The 20,916-nt window shown below is 51.0% G+C and overlaps 9 protein-coding genes across 9 annotated transcripts; 2 read left to right on the top strand and 7 right to left on the bottom strand.

The window, feature by feature from the left end:
• Positions 1–215: 215 nt before the first annotated feature.
• Positions 216–1,402, bottom strand: Aud_005788 (uncharacterized protein; the record flags this gene model as incomplete). Its single annotated transcript, XM_043290706.1, has 3 exons — positions 216–913; positions 970–1,090; positions 1,148–1,402. The coding sequence occupies 3 exons, from the start codon at positions 1,400–1,402 to the stop codon at positions 216–218; spliced, it is 1,074 nt and encodes a 357-aa protein (XP_043146641.1).
• An 840-nt stretch (positions 1,403–2,242) lies between these two features.
• Aud_005787 (uncharacterized protein) lies at positions 2,243–3,074 on the bottom strand (the record flags this gene model as incomplete). Its single annotated transcript, XM_043290705.1, has 2 exons — positions 2,243–2,496; positions 2,549–3,074. 2 exons carry the CDS (start codon positions 3,072–3,074, stop codon positions 2,243–2,245), a joined length of 780 nt encoding a protein of 259 aa, XP_043146640.1.
• Positions 3,075–3,727: 653 nt separating this feature from the next.
• On the bottom strand, positions 3,728–4,752 carry lea1 (U2 snRNP complex subunit LEA1; the record flags this gene model as incomplete). Its single annotated transcript, XM_043290704.1, has 4 exons — positions 3,728–4,108; positions 4,209–4,469; positions 4,547–4,587; positions 4,674–4,752. 4 exons carry the CDS (start codon positions 4,750–4,752, stop codon positions 3,728–3,730), a joined length of 762 nt encoding a protein of 253 aa, XP_043146639.1.
• A 616-nt stretch (positions 4,753–5,368) lies between these two features.
• Aud_005785 (putative nucleoside diphosphatase (Ynd1)) lies at positions 5,369–7,714 on the bottom strand (the record flags this gene model as incomplete). Its single annotated transcript, XM_043290703.1, has 4 exons — positions 5,369–7,338; positions 7,411–7,537; positions 7,592–7,626; positions 7,705–7,714. 4 exons carry the CDS (start codon positions 7,712–7,714, stop codon positions 5,369–5,371), a joined length of 2,142 nt encoding a protein of 713 aa, XP_043146638.1.
• Positions 7,715–9,036: 1,322 nt separating this feature from the next.
• Positions 9,037–10,698, bottom strand: Aud_005784 (ammonium transporter; the record flags this gene model as incomplete). Its single annotated transcript, XM_043290702.1, has 5 exons — positions 9,037–9,735; positions 9,793–10,113; positions 10,166–10,346; positions 10,402–10,616; positions 10,690–10,698. 5 exons carry the CDS (start codon positions 10,696–10,698, stop codon positions 9,037–9,039), a joined length of 1,425 nt encoding a protein of 474 aa, XP_043146637.1.
• A 1,302-nt stretch (positions 10,699–12,000) lies between these two features.
• Positions 12,001–14,768, bottom strand: Aud_005783 (lysophospholipid acyltransferase family protein; the record flags this gene model as incomplete). Its single annotated transcript, XM_043290701.1, has 7 exons — positions 12,001–12,166; positions 12,234–12,490; positions 12,543–12,854; positions 12,904–13,582; positions 13,640–13,895; positions 13,947–14,165; positions 14,231–14,768. The coding sequence occupies 7 exons, from the start codon at positions 14,766–14,768 to the stop codon at positions 12,001–12,003; spliced, it is 2,427 nt and encodes an 808-aa protein (XP_043146636.1).
• Positions 14,769–15,403: 635 nt separating this feature from the next.
• On the top strand, positions 15,404–16,555 carry Aud_005782 (pantoate--beta-alanine ligase PAN6; the record flags this gene model as incomplete). Its single annotated transcript, XM_043290700.1, has 2 exons — positions 15,404–15,431; positions 15,501–16,555. 2 exons carry the CDS (start codon positions 15,404–15,406, stop codon positions 16,553–16,555), a joined length of 1,083 nt encoding a protein of 360 aa, XP_043146635.1.
• A 529-nt stretch (positions 16,556–17,084) lies between these two features.
• On the top strand, positions 17,085–19,379 carry dbp7 (putative ATP-dependent RNA helicase; the record flags this gene model as incomplete). Its single annotated transcript, XM_043290699.1, has 1 exon — positions 17,085–19,379. The coding sequence occupies one exon, from the start codon at positions 17,085–17,087 to the stop codon at positions 19,377–19,379; it is 2,295 nt and encodes a 764-aa protein (XP_043146634.1).
• A 39-nt stretch (positions 19,380–19,418) lies between these two features.
• Positions 19,419–20,844, bottom strand: Aud_005780 (WD40 repeat domain-containing protein; the record flags this gene model as incomplete). The annotated part of the gene is made up of 2 exons (XM_043290698.1): positions 19,419–20,526; positions 20,579–20,844. 2 exons carry the CDS (start codon positions 20,842–20,844, stop codon positions 19,419–19,421), a joined length of 1,374 nt encoding a protein of 457 aa, XP_043146633.1.
• Positions 20,845–20,916: the final 72 nt, after the last annotated feature.

Here is a 20,916-nt window from a genome sequence, read left to right as displayed (position 1 = left end):
AAGGAAAAACGGCAACCCAACGCCCATACAGAAAGCCACACCTCGCCCATCCCCTGTACGGGGGGTCAGGGGGGCAGATACAGGAACCAACCAGACCGTCCTTGCGCCGTGCACTAATTACAGGGACAGAAGAAACAGCTGATGAAGATTGCCCGCAGCCGCAAAAACAACGCCTTGCAGACCTTCACCAGGCATGAGAACAAGGAGAACTGCTTTCACAGCCCCCTGTTCCACACCTCCACCCAATTGTCAAGTGCTTGCTTGGCAGCTTGGAGGGATTGAATCGCAGCGAGCCACTTGGTCTCGGCGTCCTCCAGCTTCTGCTGCAGTTCTCTGCTGAGAACCGCATGCACTGACAAATGGGCGGCTCCTTCCAGATTGTTCACCGGGAAGGAGGTTAAAGGCTGCGACGCCGGAGCTGTAGCGGGGGACCTGGCAGCAGCGGGCGCCACGACGAGTGCTGGAGTCCTGTTGGCAACTGCCGCCTGCTCAACGGCTTCAACATCACGCTCCAACTTTGGCTTTCGACCCCGTCGGGTTCGCTTCCGTGGAGGGTTTGACGCCTCCACGGAGCCGGTCCCTTCGACGCTCACAGCGGCTGCGGGTTTCGATTCGGTCGCGCCCGAAGACTCTTCCTCCTCGACTTCGACAAACTTGCGTTTGCGAAGTCCGCCCGGGGCCTGCCTCTTTGCGACAGAGACACCAGCTTCGGATCTGGCGGGACGAAGGGCGGACTCTGACAACTCCTCCTCGCTTTTGCCCTTCAACCGGATCCGAAGGGGTCTCTTCGCTGGTGGGGGAGCTTGGTCCTCCGCGCCCACCGAGACAGAAGGATCACTGCCATTGCCAGCGTCATCCCTGACACCGACTTGTGCCTCTGCTTCCCTCTTCCGTTTCCGGGAGGGGACGTTGCCTTGAGACAGTTAGCTCGTCGCGATCAAGAGAGAATGGAAGAGAAGGGAAACGTACTGTCATCGTCTCCGATGACTTGACGGTGCGTGCAACGTATTTTTGACCTCTTGCAGTTGGCACACGCCGGCGTCATTTTTGTACCATCGGCGCCTTTGGCCGCCGATGGCTGGATGCGCCGCTAGAGGATCGTCAGCATGAACGTACCCCAGAAGCAAAGAGCGAGTCAGATACCAACCTTGCGGCTGGAGGAGGGGTGTTCGTCCTCCTCCACACTAGGGGCCTTCTCGCTCCCAGCGGCTTCCTCAGCCTCGGACTGGGAATTGGCGAGGGACTCGCCGGCATGAGACGCATTCTCACTGTGGATGTTTGCCGTGTCAGCCTCAAGCTTGACCCTGGCACAGTCGAGACACATGCTGGTCACCATGCCGACGAAACCCTTCGCGCGAGGGGCCCCGCACTTGACACAGAGCGCGTCTGCTTGCTCAGACATTGTGATGGTCTTTGAAGCTAACCCGTGTTAGCTGAAATGTCACCAACAGTCCAAGAGTTCGACTGGTATCTCACCGATGTGATGTGTGAGCTGCGCGGACGATTTGTGTTAGCAAGCTGAAACAAGCTGGGACATCAAGAAATTGATTAGTCCCTTACCAGAGATGTAACAAACGAAACTTGTAGGTATGGAAATGATTGATGATTTTTGAGAGCCTTGATAACAGCTAAAGAGCAGGATATGGAGGAATGGTGGTAATGATGGTGATGATGGATGACAGAAGAAGAGAGGGAGAGAGAGAGACACCGAGATGGGAGAGGGCTTCAATACTCAAGCGACGCTAACAGACAAGATAAACAAGAGAGTGAATGCTCAACTGAGATGGATGCACTGAGTTAACGCTGCTGGAGCGGAATATTCCATCTAAATTCGACACCAGGCCCTACACTGAGAGGGAAGCAGGCAAGACTGGGAGACTCAATTCACTGCTCTCTGGAAGATCGCCTCATCTAAGCCCAATTGGGGCGATATATGCTCCTATCGACAGGATGTTCAGGGCATATCCGGGCCTGACCCGGAACTGGACCGTCCGGGTGGTTGAGCACTGAGGGGCTGGGGAGAACAGAACCTGCTGAGCTCTTTGACATTCACTCATCTGCTCTATATCCAGTAACAAGGAAGTCACGTCAGGACAAGACTCATGACTACTGATCAGCCACAGCACAAAGAAGAGAGCAGAGAAGAAAACATTCTATATTATCATACAGTATGTCATAGAATAGTTGGAGCCAAGTATTGGACTGCTTCACTTCATCCTGCAATTAGACCAAATTACATTGGCTATGGCCATAGCTCAGTTTCTTCCCATCTAGCATCATCACCATTCCCGCCAACAAGGGTCCAGTTCCACCGCTGTGGCTTCTCGTAGTCTGAGAGATCCAGCCGCTCAACCTCATTCGCCCGAATTACAACGACGCGAAAGTTCCCACGAGCAACAGGGTCATGCAGATCATTCAGCTTCTGACCAAGCTTGAGCTCGGGATCAGTGGGTACTTGCGATCTCGGCGTCCCAGGCGGAGGATTCTTGAACGAACCTACACAACATCAGCTATCTCCTTCAGCCAAACACAAGAGACGAAAACTAACCTCTCAGAACAGGCGTATGGTTCGCAAAATACGTCGTCACCTGCCTCTCCCAGCTCCATTCCTTCTCTTTCTCCTCGCACCCCTCACAAACCCTCAATCCCTTCCTGATCTCCTTCCTGGCCTTCTCCTCCCGCTCCGCACCCGCCGGATCCGGATCCCCAATCACAAACGCCTCTCCTCTCACCCGCCACTGATTGCCCACATCCTTCAACCAGAACACCGCCTCAACCGCATTTCCCGACCTTTCCAATTGCCCGACCTTCTCCATCCGCACATCCGTCGTCAACGAGATCATCTCGCTCTCGTACACGGACGGGTTCGGGCGCTCGTTCTGCGACTCGAGGGCTTCGAGCGCGCTAGAGTGTAGTTCTGGGTTCGGGAACCAGCCTCGGAAGCCGCAGGTGCGGGTGCGAGGGACGGTTTGCCCCTTCGCATCTAGCGCGACGGTTGTGATGTTGAATTCGGAGGTAGAGGAGGTGGAGAGGTGGGATTGGAACGTTGAGAGCCAGGGGGCGCGGGGCGGCATCTTTGCTGGTGATGACGACTTCAAGGGTAAGATTGAGGCGGTTGAAGTAGCGGATGAGGATGTAGACTGTCGTCGTAGTTGGAAGGCTAGGGAGGAGAGACGTTTGCTATAGGCGTTTTGAGCCAGGGTGTGTGGTGCGGATTGCGGGGTTTGGATATATTGATTGATGGGGCGTATTCCGTTCATTCCCCTACAGAGTAGTTGGGAAATCTAGCAAGCAGGACTAGTCATTTGGAGTATCTGTCCTGTTCCTGGAGTATCAAGCCATGCCATCAGGCAGAATGATCCTCAACGACCGATGTATCGATGACGTTCAGGCCGGTATATAAAGCACGTGTTGTTTTTATCTTATCAGATCGAGAGTCTTGGCATCAAATCAGGATCTTTCAATAAGGCCATTATCATTTCGTTTACGACGGCTCATGCGAGTCAATTAGTAGTTGCTTATTCTGTGCTGCAATGGCCCGACATGGTCCAATCTAGTTATGTTCGACTTAAAGAGCTTTTGTATTGTGCTGCCGAGAACACGTATAACTCCGAATAAAGAACACCCACTAAAACCGATCACATGTGCCTCTCATGCAGAGCCTTCAAAATCATATTCGAACACAAAATTCCCGCAATAGAACATGAAACCCAACGCCGGTCCGCATTCACATCTGCATCCGGTTCTCATCGTCGCTATCCTCACCGGCATCAAGAGCGCCTCCGGGTATCCGCCCTTCGTTCAATTCCTTCTCCAGTCTAGTAATCTCCTGGAGACTTCTAGCCTCACGGATCATCTTTTCAACCCGTTTCCTCTCCTTCTCGGTCAGTTTGACCCTAACAGCCTTGTCTGCCGGTGCTCGCTCAGCGCCGCCAGACGGTACATCAAAGGTACGAGATTTTATGCCAATAATCTTGGACGCGAGAGCTGTCGGTTCTTCGGCAGTGCCAAATAGCTCCTTCGCCTTTGCCCGCTCCGCGTCTTTCACTTTCTGGTAGTCTAAGAATCGGACGCTTGGTATCCGCCAGATCACCCAGTATCGGTAGTGCTATAAAAATCAGCAACTCTTTCTTTAGGAAACGCGTTGTAGTAGCGTTAAACATCGAATGCAGGATATGGTACGCGCGCGGAAAGCCAGGGCAGCTCACCTCTTTCCGTGTAACAGGGTTCTCCAGTAACACCAGATGATTCAAGTGTGTCAAGTTTCGGAGGGGGTCCAAATCCGCCAACTCGGACATATTGTTCGCCGTGAGAACCAGCGTCGTCAGGTTGGGGATGGTGGAAGCTATCGTCGGCTGAATATGCTTCACCCGATTGCGCGCAAGAAGAAGGGTGTGGAGACGAGGAAAGAAAGGAAAATTTCCCAGGGAGGAGATATCGTTGTCCGTAAAGTCGATCGCATCTTGGTCCTATTGCCTATCAGCCGTCTGCTACAACTAGCAACGGAATCGAGCTGACAGGCTCGACGTTCCGATCGAGAACGTACCTTTGCAATACCCAGGTTTTCAATCGTGGGAATCTTGTGCCCTACATAATTCAAAGGGAATGACATCAATCCAGCTCATTTCAAAAGTGTAGTATCTGTCCTTTTCAGGACAAAGTGCAAAACCCACCTCGAAGGTCTAGCTCGCGATCCTTGAGCGGATTGATGTAGGAAAGGGAATTCTGAATAAGTTCGACGGTCAATCGCATTGCGGCGGTGGACTATTATGCTGTTCCTCTATTGGGGTATCATGTACGCAAGTAATGCGCAGAAGCGAACAAAAGGCAAGAAGAATAATTGAGATGAGAGCAAGGCAATTGAAATATATGGCAGAAAGCGGAGATTGAAGCCGAAGCTCTGAGCTAGCGCATGGCTGAATTATTGAAGCAGTATTACCTCAAGATTTTGCCAGGCGGTGAGGTTGACCAACTCAGCTTCCTAATGAAGCACGTGATGTTACAGAGTACTATTGTATGAAGGAACATTCAAGTGATTCAGCTTATTATGGACGTGCTATATAGGTAATTTCGAGTCTATGATACATGGAACCTCATTAAAACGTACAAGCCAATTCATTCCAGAGAACGGCTTGCAGAAAGATGTCGGAACAAAAGCAGCAGCAGCTATGTACTCTGGAGCACAAGATCATGATATGGAATGAGGATGGGAAGATAGATAGCAATTCAGCATTTGAATCGAATCGAGGAGTGACAGGGAGGTCCGGGTCACTGAATAAAAGCTCTTCAGATGCAGCAAACAACGATAGAAAACCGTACCGTAACACCAAACGATATGCAAACCAAGCCGGATGATCATACAGCGACATTAGTCTTGATTAAGGGGAGTCATATTGGGTGATCTGTGAGATCTCGTCGGACTGCCTGTCCTAGAGCGACGGCCGTTTGTCGTCGGGCCTAGCGCTAATGGAGCCAGATGGTCCCTACTCTCCGTCCTCACGACCAACCCGGCACGATCCATGGCATTGACGCCAGACTCGGCGGTTATCCCCAACCCGATGGTCGATGTGGACGAATTGTCCAATCCGAATTTGAAACTAGGTGTGGTTGGACCGCTCCAGGTTGTTGTTCGCTTCGGAGGCATAAGGCTACTTGAATCTGTATCGGAGGAGTGTCGTCTGTCCAGAGAGCCACGACCGGAGCCTACCACACCCAGGTCAAATTCATAGGCACCGTCTTCAAGAACGCGCTCGTATGAATGTGATCCGCCGCCGAAGAAAGATAGTTTGCCAGGAAAGGTTCTTCGCTTCTTGGGATAGCTCGGATGCGGCGGGCCTCCACGCTTGAAGAGACTTTTGAACATGTGGTAAACCCTCAGTCGACGACTCCGACCGCAGAGGAAGAATGCGGCCATTGCAATTATAATTAAGAAAAGTAGGAATCCCGGAACCCTGCGCGAGGAATCGCCATCAAAGAGCGCATCGTGCCAATTCGCACCGTGAAGCGACTCATTGCTGGGAAACAATTCGACGCTAGGATACTGGAAATCATTGGGTACACCTGGAACATTGCTGCCAAAGCCAACCGGGAGCGTTTCTTGAGCTTCTTGAACTTCCACTGGAACCTCAGAGCATGCATAGAGCACCATTTTACCCAGTGTCCAGCTAACTTCGGTGGAGTGAATCTTGTGAACCGCTTGAAAAGGATCCAGGAATCCTTTTTCCTTGCCATGGGCGAGAACTTCCTTGGTTCCATTGTGACCTGAACCAGTAGTATCCTCGAGACCCACGCGAGGGATACCGATGCCGTTGTGCAGCATATTAATGATCCATGAAGCCTTGAAGCAAACCTGGGAAGCCGATTCCCGATCGACCTTCTTTCCCCATGACTGTTTTTGTATACCTTGTTCGATGGCTTCCCAATCTTGTGAACAGAACTGTTGTACCCGCTGCTGATAAGTGTTGAAATCGTACGCTTTGTCCTTGTGTCCCATTTCAAAGATCTCATGCGTCGTATGCCAGTACTCGCTGATACCGATAAAATGATTTACATCGAAGTCAATAGCAGGGACATGCACTCCGTGAAGAAGGCAAGGTTCATCCGAACAGGGGGCATCCTTGTCCAAAAGCGGGTATGACTGTCGCAAGCATTCATCGAATCGCCCAGTTCCCAGCAGAGACAACTCCGCGATGTCGTCGGTTCGGAGAGGTTTGCCGTCAATTGTGGCTCGAAATCCATTGGGGAGACAAGGGTCGGGAAGTTCCTTCGCGGTGCCAGCTGCGGTTTGTAGGGCCTCCAGATAACGTCTCCGAGCTTCGTGCACGCCAAATTCAAGCCAAGATGTCACGAACACCCGATGCTCCTGGGTGGAACCGTCGATGTTTCGTAGCCGAAGTAAAGTCAGGTCATTCGCGTGTTTCTCGGTCTCGGTTATATTGGGCGCAAAGGCAATCTGTGCGGATGCACCACCCATATCCAAGAACCCATAAGTATGATGGCCCTTGCCATGATCATGCCCTTTCGGTTCATCGAAGCTGCCCAGCAAATAATTGGTCGCGATCCATCCGTAGAGGGCCTCTGTCACTCCTGGGATGACCTGAATGTGCACGCCGCAATCAGGAAGCAGGAAGTCATAGTTCTCGCTGGCGTAGGAGCAGATCTGTTGCAATAGAAGCTCGCGATCACGATTGGGTAAGAGTCGCATCCCAGCAGTGGCCAGTAGAAATATTGGAGTATCCTTTATCTGATCGGAGGGGACGATCGTGCGAGCATGATCGAGGAGTTCTGCAAGATGATCGGGGCCTACTGCTTCCGGCCTGTCGGCGAACGATGACACGCCTATGACAATGCGATTGTCAGAGAGATGGATTCTGAAGGGAAAGTTCAGACATGTGCTCTGCTATAACCTACCAGGGTGTATCTTTTTCGTCCATTCCGGTTTAGTTTTGATCTCCGGTAATGTTTTCAGGTCATCACTTTTAGCGTGCTTGCGAGCGACAGCGGGGTCCAACCACCGATAGACATGCACTCGAGTCCCCTGTCACGATTGTTAGCAGGAAAGCAACGGCATTTTCACAGTTAAGACGCTTACAGATGATCCCGCATCTAGGACGATGCCATAATTCCCTAGTGTGCGACACGATGGTAAGCTGCTGCTTCAACAGCGAGGAACAAGGTAAGCTGAAAAGGGGAGTGGCGGCATACATTTGCCCATTGGAACGGGGAGAGAAAGTTAATAATATTATTATATGTCAAGCATTGCCGCCAGATTGGCGACACCTGAAAAGCGAACGTTTGAGAAGCGACAACACTCAGTTGTGAGCAGGCGTCGAAGTGAAGAAATGTGATAGCATGCAACCGTACGCTACACGGGCGGAGAGCGATAGAGGACGGAGAAGGTGGGGAAACCTGGGGAGACGAAACCAAGGCTTCGATGGATCAAACGAATGGTCTTGCTCAAGCAAGATAAAGAGAACAGAACAAGCAGAGAAGACGACGACGCCTACAGGGAAGACGACGACAATGATGCGTACACAGTCTACCTGGAGAGGAGAAGGAAAAAAAGGGCCAGAAGTTACAGGGTAACGATAAGACGGGAACGGATGGCGACAGAACGCGACCACTCCCGTCGCCGATCGCCAGCGGGACCGTACACCGGACTGCCACTAGTCCTCATTTAGAAGAGGTCTGGAACCCTCTGGATATCATGAATTCATGATAATGACAGTGGTCACAAATTGCACTTATCGCAGCCTGGATATAAAGTCCACAGTTTTTGACATATAAGTGACTGAATACAATAGTATAAGGTACAAATCTCAACTGGACCCTGTACTAGTCTTTTCGAGAATACGAAAATTTCCAAATGGCATACGTACTCCAGTCCCAGCCTTAGACGTGCATGTTCCCATCTCCCACCCTCCTTTACAATCAAAACGCTGAAAATAACCCGAAAAGTGCGCTAAAAGGCACTAAACTTACACACTCCGGCTCGCATTGACGTAAGCTCACCCCACTTTGCTGAGTTCCCCCGTCGCGTCATTGGTGGAACTTGACAACTTTATCTCCCTCAGTGAAACTTGCTGATAGCAGTCGACCCTGAGACGTCAAGTGTCATGTATCCATGGTTAGGATTCATTTATGCTATACAGAGTACGTTCTGTCGTTGTATTATTAGAACGACCTTTGAATATGATTTGGTTCAAGGTGGGCTTGCAAAGGTTGCCCCATCTCAGTCATGCCGGCCCGTAGCGAGTTATTTGTGGCATGCACTTCCAGCCATCAATGCCTGCGGAGGGCAGCGTTCGTGGCTTAGTCCTCCCACGTCCTCTGTTCAGGAACATGGTAAACTTTTGATTGACTCCAGCCTACGTGCTGAATGGAATGCATTTCTCTCCACTCACCCCTCCGTGAGCCTGCGTGGTCCCCAGGATAGGCCATCCACACAGTAGTAGCACCTTCAAGATTCCTAACCTTATTGAACCCCACCTAAGAGAATAGAGCTAATATCTCATTGTAAGAAACAAATTATCTAACCTACATTGCCTTCCCCGCGTGAGTTTCATCCTTTGAAACTGATGACTGTTTCGAAACCCCGATAATGGTTGGGGTCGTCACGGGAATGCAGTTGTCCGGTAAGCTCCAGTCTCCGATCTGTTCGTCAGAGAACTGAGCCTGGTCAAGTCCGATGATTTCGGATTCCTCGTCGACCCGCAGATCCATCCCCGGAATGAACCTGAGAATGTATAGCAAGACGCAGGAGACCACGAACGAGTATCCCGAGATGGCGCAGATTTCAGCCAGTTGGTAGCCAATCTGAATCCCATTCCCGTCAATCGCTCCACTTGAAAAAGTGAAACCATCAAGAGAGGAGATATTCTCAGTTGCGAACAGACCCGTCAGGAACGCGCCGACAATGCCTCCCACACCATGGAGCTTGAATACATCCATGCCCTCGTCAATGTTCAGCCAGTTGTTGATATTCTGCAGGAGCGAGCACACAATGCTCGTGACGAACCCAATACAAGCTGCTAGCCAAACGGACACATACCCGGCAGCCGGGGTGATGCCCACCAGACCGGCAATGGCTCCTTCACAGACTCCAACTACGGAAAACTTTCGCTTGTGTTTGACGTAATCAACCATAGCCCATCCTAAGATGCCTGTGCTCGCTGCCGTATTAGTGTTGAAGATGACCACCATAGAACGCACACTGGCGTTGAGAGTTGAGCCGCCCTGTCACTGGTCAGCGGAGAGGCCTTGAAGGTATACAAGTATTCATAATGACCGTACATTGAACCCTAGCCACCCAAAGCAGATCAAAACAGTTCCAACGAAGACCAAAGTCGTGTTGTGGGGTTTGCGCAACGAAATCATGCCATGATCCTTTCGCTTCCCCAGCACCATTGCGTAAGCCAGGGCAGCCCAGCCGGAAGCAATGTGAACAGGACCACCACCGGCGAAGTCCAAAGCTGGAAGATTATAAAGCCAGCCGTGGCTGCTCCATGTCCACCGCGCCACCGGGCAGTAGACGAGTGTGGCCCAGAAAAAGCTGAATATCAACGATGGCAGGATATTTCCTCGTTCAAAAGCGCCACCGACGACGATCATCACCTGCCGTAATCAGCATACGAGTCTCATCTCGCATGTATACGGGAGCACTCACCGTGCAGGCGCAGAAAAGCAGCTGATAAAGACAAAACACAATTTCAGGAAGCACTGCAGAACCTGGGGACGGCGCTACAAGAACATCCCTCATTCCAAAGTTCCTGAGCGTGCCAATGAACGGACCGCCGTTCCTGGAGTAAGTAAGAGAATAACCCCAAAACATCCATTGAAACGTCGTTCTATGCATGCTCAGTATCAACAAAGTAGTGCAGCCTCGAGATGCAAGGAACGTACACTGCAAGGATCATCCAGGACTGGAAAAGCAGAGCCAAGGCAGATTTCCTGCGAGCTAAACCACTATAAAGCAGACCGATCCCAGGCAAGATAAGCCAGACAATGAAGCTGCAAGTCATGATATAGACGTAGTGATACTCGAGTCCGACATACTGCGCATTCACGTCGACCTTGGTCGGATCACCACCTTCGGGTGTCGAGGCATTGTAAACCGGCTATCATCGATGAGAAATCATCAGTCATGTTCGATTCACAGTGCAAAATTGCTTCACGAAGATTGGTACATACCTCACTCATACTGCAAGGGTGTTCGTCGCGCAGCTACGCTTTCGACTCCCTCTTTCTGCTTACACACGAGCAGGCATACAGAGATTCGTGGCGACCCGGGGCCCTTCAGAAAGGCTCTGTCGCATTTATCTATCATTGTTTCTCGAACTCTTGGCGGTTCGCAGCCACCGAAGCATGCCCCATCACGGCAATGACATACACAGAGCAATCATGGCATCCATCAGGGTCAACTTACTCCCAACAGCACAAGAACGCTTATCTATTTGGGCCAAGAATCCCGTACGCCAACTTAGGCTCCATATTCACGATAATGCCAAATACTGATAAAGCGGAATACTGATAAAGCGTAGGGCTGCAGCTGGTGCTCTTATCACCCCGGATCTTTCCTCTCTCTAGGGTTTAGAGCTGTATCAGGTTGCTCGTAACGGGAAACGCAATGCGTAAGGGCCGATGGCGATCATTGGTGGTAGATAACGGAACCCTATCGGGGGCGTTGCACCATTATATTGGAATATAGATTGGAGCAGCTTTGGACCGATTTGTAGGACTGAGCCAGACTGCATTTTATTCCTGACTTGGTAACATTAATCAGATATATCATTGTTAAATCGATGACAAAATATCTGCATACCAGTAGCAGAGAGATGTAGCAGCCTAAGTGAAACTGCACTATGACCCCAACTCTTAGCAGAAGGGAGGGGAAGCATGACTGAGATCTCAAGGAATTAGTCAAGGAGTGAGGTAAATATGTTGGAGCATATGTATATATGCAGGTATGAGAACGTAGGAAGGTAATGAAGAGAAAGGAGCGAGTGTAGGAGCGATGGAGAGTCGCTCCGGAAAATATGGTCTATATCAGGAGAGCCAGCACCACTGAGCCCTCAATACCATGAAGCAGAGGAAATCTAGATAACTTCTGACCTCTATCCTTCGACCTGATGCAACCAAGATGGCCCCCATGACGGCTATGAAGCGAGAATATAGTTCAATGATGTTTTGAAGATCATAGTACAGGCTTTTGGAGGGGTAGCCGCAGGGACAAACTCCAGCATTGTCACTGTTGGAGGGAGATTTTGAAGACTAGTAAGATGGTCTTTCGTAGAATGACATACACTTTTATGTATATGTACAACAATTAGTTACAATGCGGTGTGTATGCATACAGTGCGAAAATATGCGAAATTTGAGGCAAAATGGGTACAACAACCCTATGCTGTTAGGAGGGGTATTGGCAAGAAAGCGAAAGCGATCAAGAGAACGTCACGCAGCGAAGATCAAAAGGATAGAACAATTCATAAGCCATCGGGCCCGTTAGAGTTTCGACGGCGTAATGACATTTCTACGCATCGTTCGTGTCGAAACATCAATGTTATTCGTCGGATCAGGGCTTGCTGCACTCTCGAATAATTTGCTTCCGACAGTATCGGTCATTGTAAGAACGCGCGATGACACCGTGGCTCCGTCCCGACGGTTTTTGCTATACCAGTGTCAGTAGAAACTAGAAAGAAACTGTAGGAGGATGGAGAAGGATAGTCTCCACTCACCCTTCACGTCTTGACTGAGCGATCAACTCGGTGAAGTCCCATAGACGGCCGCGGGGCAAGAGTTTGCCTGTTGCTGGGTCTCGCTCTGGGGTCCATTCAGGGGCAAGTTTGATGGTAGGACCTGTGCGAGACTCTTTGCTCTTCGCGACAAGGATGATCCCTTCTTCGGCGAAACGTTGGTAAGAATTCTTGAGCGTTTCTTTGTTCACAGCCTCAAAGTACGAGAGATCTCCCTGGTGGTACAAGGTTTTACCAAGCTACAGAAGGTATTAGAACCATGATGGACTAAGCGGGCTTCGAAGTACTTACGATCTGCGCACTGTCTTGCGCTTTCTTCTGGTCAATCCAAACGTCCTTTGGCCCATCCAGAGGTGGAGTGAGCCCCATGAGGGACACTGCGCCAAGCCAGGCCGCCTCAATGAAAGGCCAAATAAGGAAACAATAGAAGTCGTAGTTCTCTCTTCCGCGCTGACGCTCAGCATCACTAAGTTCAACAGAGAGTGGCTTCCCGGAGGAATCTCTAGAGACCGTAATGACTTCGTCCTTCTCTAGTCCTCGAAGTGTTTTCTCGAGGTTAGTTGTCAAGCCCTCAGGAGGGAAAATGAATTCACCGCGGAACAGCTGCGGAGAGTCAGTATCTTCACGTCCGTTGCAACCAGGGCAAGCTTACCTGCGATAGGAACGAGACCTGTTTCAGAAGATCTTCAAAGGAAATACGTTGGTGTGCGGGACCACCACCCTTTTTGACCCTTGTGTACATAGCCGCCGAGACAAGTGCTTCCGTTATGAACAAATGGATTGTCATGTTGCGGTAGAATGAGAGTTGGAAGCGGTCTATAGCATAAAAGGTAGGCTCGGCCAAACCGGTTATCTCGCCCACGAGCTTGGGGCCCAGGACTTCCAGAGCACGATCTACGACCAGCTCGGTGGGAGATCGATAGAAATGAGCAACACGCCCTCCTTTCGCTCGAACGCGTTCGCAGAGCCATTCGACACGGCGTACCAGCTCTCCCTTACCAACACCGCGACCACGGAGAGTCAATAAAACTGTACCAACAAGAGCAGTTGGCATCATCACGGCCACATTGTTGATATCGGAGAGAACTCGGTATCCGAGCGTTCTCAGAATGCGCCCTCTTTCTGTGTAGCTGAGTTTATGCCCAGACTTTGCGTCGATCTGGTTGGGCAACCGACTCATTTGCTGCGTGAGGAACTCTCGCAGACTCCATGGCTCATGGAACCGAACATCGACCCGCCCCAACTTCAATGACAGAACAGAAGACGACGAAAGGAGGTCAGCCAAATTTTCTTTTCGCTTCGGCTGGCCAAGGAGTTCGCTAATGTAGGACCTAATTAATGTGTCAGAGAGGTGTTATAAGGGAACCATATGTTTTGGGGTGCCATACTCGGTCTCGACGACCTTGTCATACTGCGTGCTCACGGGACAAATAATGGTGTCTTGAACACGTCCTGACACCAAGCTGTCCACGATGAAATTCAGGATACCGAATTTTGGTGACAAAAGCTTGCCCGTCCGTGATCGTCCCCCTTCAATGAAGCATTCGAAATTAAACCCTTTCTGCAAAAGAGTATCGATGTATGCCTGGACCACAGTATGATACAGTGGGTCGTTCCCGAAGCTTCTCCTGATCCACATAGCGCCTGAAATGGTTAGCTGTGGTGGTAGAGAATTGCCGTGATGACGGACTGTACCTGCGTGCTGTAGAAAAGGGCCCAATAAAGGAATGTTGAGATTGTCACCGGCCACGACGATCGGCAAGCCAATTCCCAGACGATAGCAAATAAGCTGCAGTGACACGTAGTCTACATGAGACTTGTGGCAGGGCAAAAAGACGATAGATTGCTTCTTCTTTGCTGCTTCCTGGGCAACCGATCGCAAGCGCAGAACTTCCTCGCTGGATACGTGGATTCCTGGAACCAAAAGGTCAACAAACTGTAGTCATCACACAGGAACACAGTTTTAGGGGCGCCCTCACCCTGATGATAGGCTCGTGTGAGAAGTTGTGTGGCAAGGTAATATGCCCCTCGGATAAATGTCTTACTCTCCATCTTGCAGATCATACTATCCATCATAGTATCAACAACCTCCTTCAGATTGCTCTCGATCTCAGCCCGGCGCTGCTTTTTGTTTTTCGATACAGGGCCCTGGGCTATCTGTAGGAGCCCTTCCTTTTCCTCTACCGCAAGCCGCATCTCTGCTAACTCTTTGACCTTAGCTTGCAGAATTGGACTTGCAAGGATGCTCGACTTGATTCTTTCCGAGAACCCCGGGTAAAATATAGGCTGTCCGATCACATCGTTGTATGCGCGCCATCCTGTTCCCGACATGTAGAGGCTAACTTCTCGCAAGAAGTCAAAAGGATTCTCACGAAAGCGCGCCATATGAGAAACGAGGTTGCGCTCCGTAATTGGGCCATCCTGAGGTCCCCCAGTATATCCACTTGGATGAATTGTTACCTTATCACCAACAATCTCCAGGTCGGGGGCCTCCATGGGCGCCTTTTCCACCGGCATCGTGAATCGGAGCTAAGGCGATTGTTGCGGGGAAGGGGAAGCAAACGAGCGCGATCGAAGAAGCGAAACGCTGGTCCTAGTCACATCTAATCGGGAACGAGAGGACGCAGAAGGTCAGACAAGTTCGTCGTCCGTCAGATGATTTGTAAAGAACATCCAGAGCCATGACCAAGCCTGGATAGTTATACCCCTGCCAGCTCTGCGTCTTCCCAACAAAAGCCGCAGATCTTCCGCTGGAGACTCAGACTCTTGGGTTACTTCCCCAGAATACCTCGGATATTAGTCATGTGATATATGTCATACCATACTTACCATCCGGTACGCTTTACGGGTCTGGAATACACAACACTAAGCCCGATAAGGTAAGCGACAGGGAAAAAAGAGCTAAAAGGCTCAAAAGGATGAGGTCAACGCAGCAGCCACCAGCACGACCATCGAACACAGCAGGCATTCAAGCAATCAGAGAGCATGACTGCGCTTGTCAATGGCCTCATCCCACTCTGGAAGCTTCATTATATGAACGTCAGGCTGTTTAGTGGTGCCTGAACCGCCGTTGCTGCTCCACAGCGGGACTTCACCCTACTGCACAACCCTGGAGTCCTTGATCCACTGACCATCATAAATACAGCGCAGCCATGTCGCGTTGGCTGAGAGCTTTCTCGAGTATGACTCCCTTGTTACTGTGACTGGAGAAGCGTGGTGCACTTTCTGACTTTTGCTTGTCTTTATTAGCTACTACGTCGTTGTTCAATTCCACAATGGCCTCTCGCCAGCACTCGTTCGAGGTGTTTCGCGAAGTAGCCCCCCTCCGAAAGATGCGCCGACAACTGCTACTGTCGAACCGGACTGTAGGCCTCGTTCCCACAATGGGGGCTCTGCACGAAGGTCATCTCTCGTTGATGCGACAGGCAGCGGCGGAGAACACCGACGTCTTTGTCAGTATCTACGTTAACCCAACTCAATTCGGAGTCAATGAAGATCTATCGAGCTACCCTCGTACATGGGACAGTGACGTGGCGAAAATCGAACAATTAAACGAAGAATTGACTCGCCGGGGTGAAAAATCTGGTCGTATTACGGCTATCCTAGCGCCTACGTCCAAGGTCATGTACCCGACATTGCCGCCATCATCCGAGGTAGACGGTGACGGTTCATTTGTCACAATCACCCCCATTTCAAAGAAGCTGGAAGGTGCTTCGCGTCCCGTCTTCTTTCGCGGAGTTGCCACAGTTTGCATGAAGCTCTTCAATATTGTCTGCGCCGACCGCGCATACTTTGGGCAGAAAGACGTTCAACAAACAGTCGTGATCAAGCGGATGGTGAAGGACTTCCATATCCCTACGGAGATCAAGATTGGTGCTACAGTTCGCGAAAAGGATGGTCTAGCAATGAGTTCGAGGAATGTTTACCTGGGTTCGAGAAGACGTGCCGTTGGTCTTGTTCTCTTCAACGCTCTGAAAGCAGCTGAAGACGCATACCTGTCTGGCAAAACCAACCGAAACGAGATTTTGGATGCCGCCAATCGGATGACGCAGAAGGTGCTCGGCGAGCAGCAGGCTTTGAAGCCCTCAGAAAGGGCGCTTTTCGAGGTTGATTATATCTCCCTCGCGGACCCTGACACGTTGGATGAATTGGAGGTCGTTGATCCCTTGAGAGGTGCCATCTTGAGTGGCGCAATCAAAATGGCTCCTCTAGAGGCGTCAAACCCCGGTGAAGATTGTGGACTTGGTGATGGGAAGGTACCTGTACGGCTGATTGACAATCTGATCTTGACAGCCCGGGTTTGACCGTTCACCAACGTCCCTCAGCTCATACCTTTTGCGCGACCATATTGGATGCCCTTTTACATCTCTTATCGGGGTTTGGAATAACATTTGTATATGCCCAGGCAGCAGGCCCTGTATTAAGCCGAACTAGCACATATTCAACCAAACACGCATTTGCATTATGAAGCTCGAAAGGTCAATCTCATCCTTGATCGCAAGTCCACCCAAGCTTGACTGCTCGAGGACATCGCCCTCAATTACATGCGCACAATCAGAAATCAGAAACTCTAGCTCGCTATTTTCCAAAATTTAGACGCCAGTATTCCAATCTACCTACCATTATATAATTTATATACAAGTAGACAGCAATGTGAGCATCATGGATCAAAAGTGGTGCCAAAACAGGAAACTAGGGCAGCCTCTCAGGGCTCGGAAGCAAATCGGCCCGAGAAAATTTCCCTGTGCAGTAGAGTCTTTTCCCGCATATCCAAAGCAAAACAGCAATGACTGATAACAATCGTCTGTGCATTCAAGCTCAACAAATCTCCTCATGGCGGACGACGGCTTGCTCCTGAACTTCTCCCTCGGTGATAACAACATCATCCAACCAGAAACAAAGCTCAAGGGCGGAACATGGAGGGATCGGCTCAGCGCAAAGAAAATCGCCAAGCACCATGCCAAAGGCCCCAACAACGCCTCGGACGAAGACAGTGCCCCCAGAGCTCCGCGCAACCCCAATAGGATTGAAGTACCGTCGTCGCGGCCGGCCAAGAGACAGAGGACAGATGGAGGCGATAGCGGAAAGCAACAGTCGCACGCGCATCCGCATTCCAACCAACCCCGCCAATTCATTTCGTCGTTGTTCACGAAAAATCCGGAACCCCAGAAAGTCGAAAGGGAGAAGGAAGAAGGGCACGTCGAAGACGCCAAACCGACGAACGCGCCGCTCATCGATGGACTAGACACATTTACGAATCTGGGCCTGTCGCCGAATCTGGCCGCACATCTTCTCACGAAACTGGAGCTGAAGGCTCCAACGGCTATTCAGAAGGCGTCTATCTCACAGCTTCTGAAGGAAGACAGTGATGCTTTTATCCAAGCGGAGACTGGATCTGGAAAGACGCTGGCGTATCTTCTCCCCTTGGTGCAGAGGATCATGGCTCTCTCGAAGCCTGGCGCGCAGACCGGAGCGAATGCAACGGACGCAAAGGGCCAGCCTATTGTGCACCGCGACAGCGGCTTGTTCGCCATCGTTTTGGCCCCTACTCGTGAGCTGTGCAAGCAGATCTCTGTTGTGTTGGAGAGTTTGCTGCGGTGTGCGCATTGGATTGTGGCGGGTACTGTCATTGGTGGTGAGAAGAAGAAGTCAGAGAAGGCCAGACTACGGAAAGGGCTCAATATCCTTGTGGCTACGCCTGGACGACTGGCAGACCATCTGGATAATACGCAGGCATTGGATGTAAGCAATGTGCGGTGGTTAGTGCTTGACGAAGGTGACCGATTGATGGAGCTGGGTTTCGAGGAGGAGATTCAGGGCATAGTGAAGAAACTCGACGCACGACAGCGTCCTAGCCGCATACCCGGCGTTCCTATGCGGAGAACTACAATTCTTTGTTCTGCGACGCTAAAAATGAGCGTACAGAAGCTTGGTGAAATCAGTTTGAAAGACGCAGCCCACATCAAAGCAGATCCAGAGGACGAGGATGAGAACGCCAGGAAAGCTAGCAAAGAGGCAGAATCCGCCTATCTGGTGCCCGCCCAGCTCAAACAATCATACGCCGTCGTTGCGGCAAAGCTGCGCCTGGTCACACTCACTGCTTTCTTCAAACGCACTTTTATGAGGAAAGGATCAGTCATGAAGGCTATCATTTTCGTCTCCTGTGCTGACTCAGTTGACTTCCACTTCGAAGTATTTACACGGAAACAACAGAAGGAGAATGGCGACGAGCCTAGTGATACAGAGAAAGCAGAAGATAAACCTCCATCATCGCCTCACGGTACCATAGCACCTGCCACTGCTTTCTCGAATCCGTCAAATCCGGTGACTTTGTTCCGACTCCACGGTTCGCTACCTCAAAACGTCCGAACTTCTACTCTCGGAGCATTTGCGAAGAACCGTGAAGCATCTGTCCTGATCTGTACCGACGTGGCCTCTCGCGGTTTGGATCTGCCAAATGTTGATCTGGTTGTGGAGTACGATCCAGCATTCAGCGCGGAAGACCACTTGCACCGAATTGGACGTACAGCTCGTCTAGGCCGTGACGGCCGGGCATTAATCTTCCTTCAGCCTGGATGCGAAGAGAATTATGTCGAAGTTCTCAAGAGGGGCTATCGCGACGGCGGAAAGGCGCTTACTCGCCTAGACGCCAACGATATTCTCAAGCGCAGTTTTGGCGGCAATGTCGAAACCGGAAATAAGGACTGGGAGACAAAAGCGACGGATTGGCAGTGCGAGGTTGAACGGTGGGCGCTGGAGAAGCCGGAATACCTCGAGATGGCTCGGAGAGCCTTCCAATCGCATATCCGTGCGTACGCCACACACATCGCCGCCGAACGGAGCATGTTCAACATCAAAGAGCTCCACCTGGGACATCTCGCCAAGGCATTTGCACTGCGTGACCGTCCCAGTAAGATCAATGTACCCGGTTTACGACAAGGAAAGGAAGAGACGAAGAAGGACTTCAAGGCCGAGAGGAACTCTGCCGCCGGAAAGAAGAGAAAGGCTGGTGGTGCAGGTCTTGTCGATGATATACCGTCTGCCAACAATACGGCAACGGCAGCCCAGAAGATGAGGGCTAAGATGAAAGAACACATGGCTGGAGCAAGCGAGTTCAACCTTGCCTAGTCTGAGTTTGAGCTGTATATAGAAGAGCGGTGACTCATTTCAGTAGATATCCCATAATGAAATCTTACCATCTTTTGACCCAGCAGCCAACCAGTGGGTGATTTGCACCTTTCGGTTTCTCTGATGCTGCACAGCTGCGAGTGTATAGGCACTATCCTCTCGTGTTGTAACTTGTTCATGGCCGTCCTGCGAATCGTTCCCGACTCCTTCGGCGCTTGAGTCGTCCGTAGGCGAATCATTTGGTTTTGCTACAGCAGGGACCTCCGCGAACCCAATCGTATAACATCCCTCTTTATGCCATTTCAACACCGCGAGTTCCTTCATGGTCTTGCACGAGTAAACCCGAATCCTACTATCCCAACCCGCCGTCGCAAAGATCTTCCCATCAGATCGGACGCGGATACCCTGCTGGCCCGCATGTTTGGTATTGACCGTCTTCAAAACTGCCTCCTCCGGCCGGTTTATCGATAGGTGACCACCGTCACCCAAGCGAGGAATAGGATGCTTCACCAGCAACGCGTCAGCAGAAGAGGAGAGGAAATAATTTCCTTGAGGGAAGACGTCAATAGACAAGACCGGCTGGGTATGAGGTCGACAGGCATAGAGCTTCTCCCACTTCCAGGAAGCCGTAGTCCTCTGTAAGATATCTTGTTCTTTCACAAGACCTCGCCGGGCAAAAAGCATGACGTGCCCATCTTCGTACGCCGATGCAACATACAGCTCCCCAGGCGGTCCCCTGAACAAATGAGCAGCCATGACCATTCCAGTATCCGTAGTCGTACTTGCGGGAATGGTACACACTCGCCTCTCGAGCGGAAGGTGGAACAGATCGATAGCGCCTGAGTTCAGGGCGTTGGGAACGGCTATCAGTGCAGGCGACCGGGGCGCCTCCTGCGGCGTAGCATCGGCGGATTCATCACTCGCATTGGTGCCTTGACTGTTATTCACAGACGCGCTCTCACTTAAAAAGAGCAGCGAGAACGCACAGAAGTTCAGCGCGTTCACAGGAAGAGAATGCACGAGCCAGGGCTGGCTGGCGGTGTGTGCCTGGGGTCCCTCGCCGATATCGACGGGCAGAGTTTTCTGAAGAACTTCTTCGTCCTGGCGGCGGAATCTCCACACTCGCAGTTTATGATCTCTTCCATGTCTGAGCCGTTTCGTTAGCCATTGTTTGACACCGGAAGTAGGCGCTGACATACGTATATACATCTGTTTCTGCTCTCGCAGCGGAACTAAACCCCTTGACTTCAAGAATTGCCCCTTCGTGCGCTTTCCATGAGGCCACTGGACGTTTCATCACCAGGTCCCAGACAACTATCCATCCATCCGCATCGGCTGAGATTAGCCGCAGATTCTGGTTGAACAGATGCAGCGCATGTATTGGGGCTGCATGTCCACGAAGGATATAGATAGGTGTTGCTGGTGGTCGGGCGGCCTGGTTAGCGAACTCGCTGGTTTCGCTCATTTGTTCGTTGTAATACACAGAAGTATCAGGTCAAATGATTTCGGGCCAGTTTTTTCTTAAGTTGACGCTCTC

Source organism: Aspergillus udagawae (assembly GCF_001078395.1).
Source record: "Aspergillus udagawae IFM 46973 DNA, scaffold_4, whole genome shotgun sequence".
Taxonomy (NCBI): Eukaryota; Fungi; Ascomycota; class Eurotiomycetes; order Eurotiales; family Aspergillaceae; genus Aspergillus; species Aspergillus udagawae.
The sequence above is the reverse complement of the archived record's forward strand: the minus strand, read 5'-3'. Positions and strand labels throughout refer to the sequence as shown.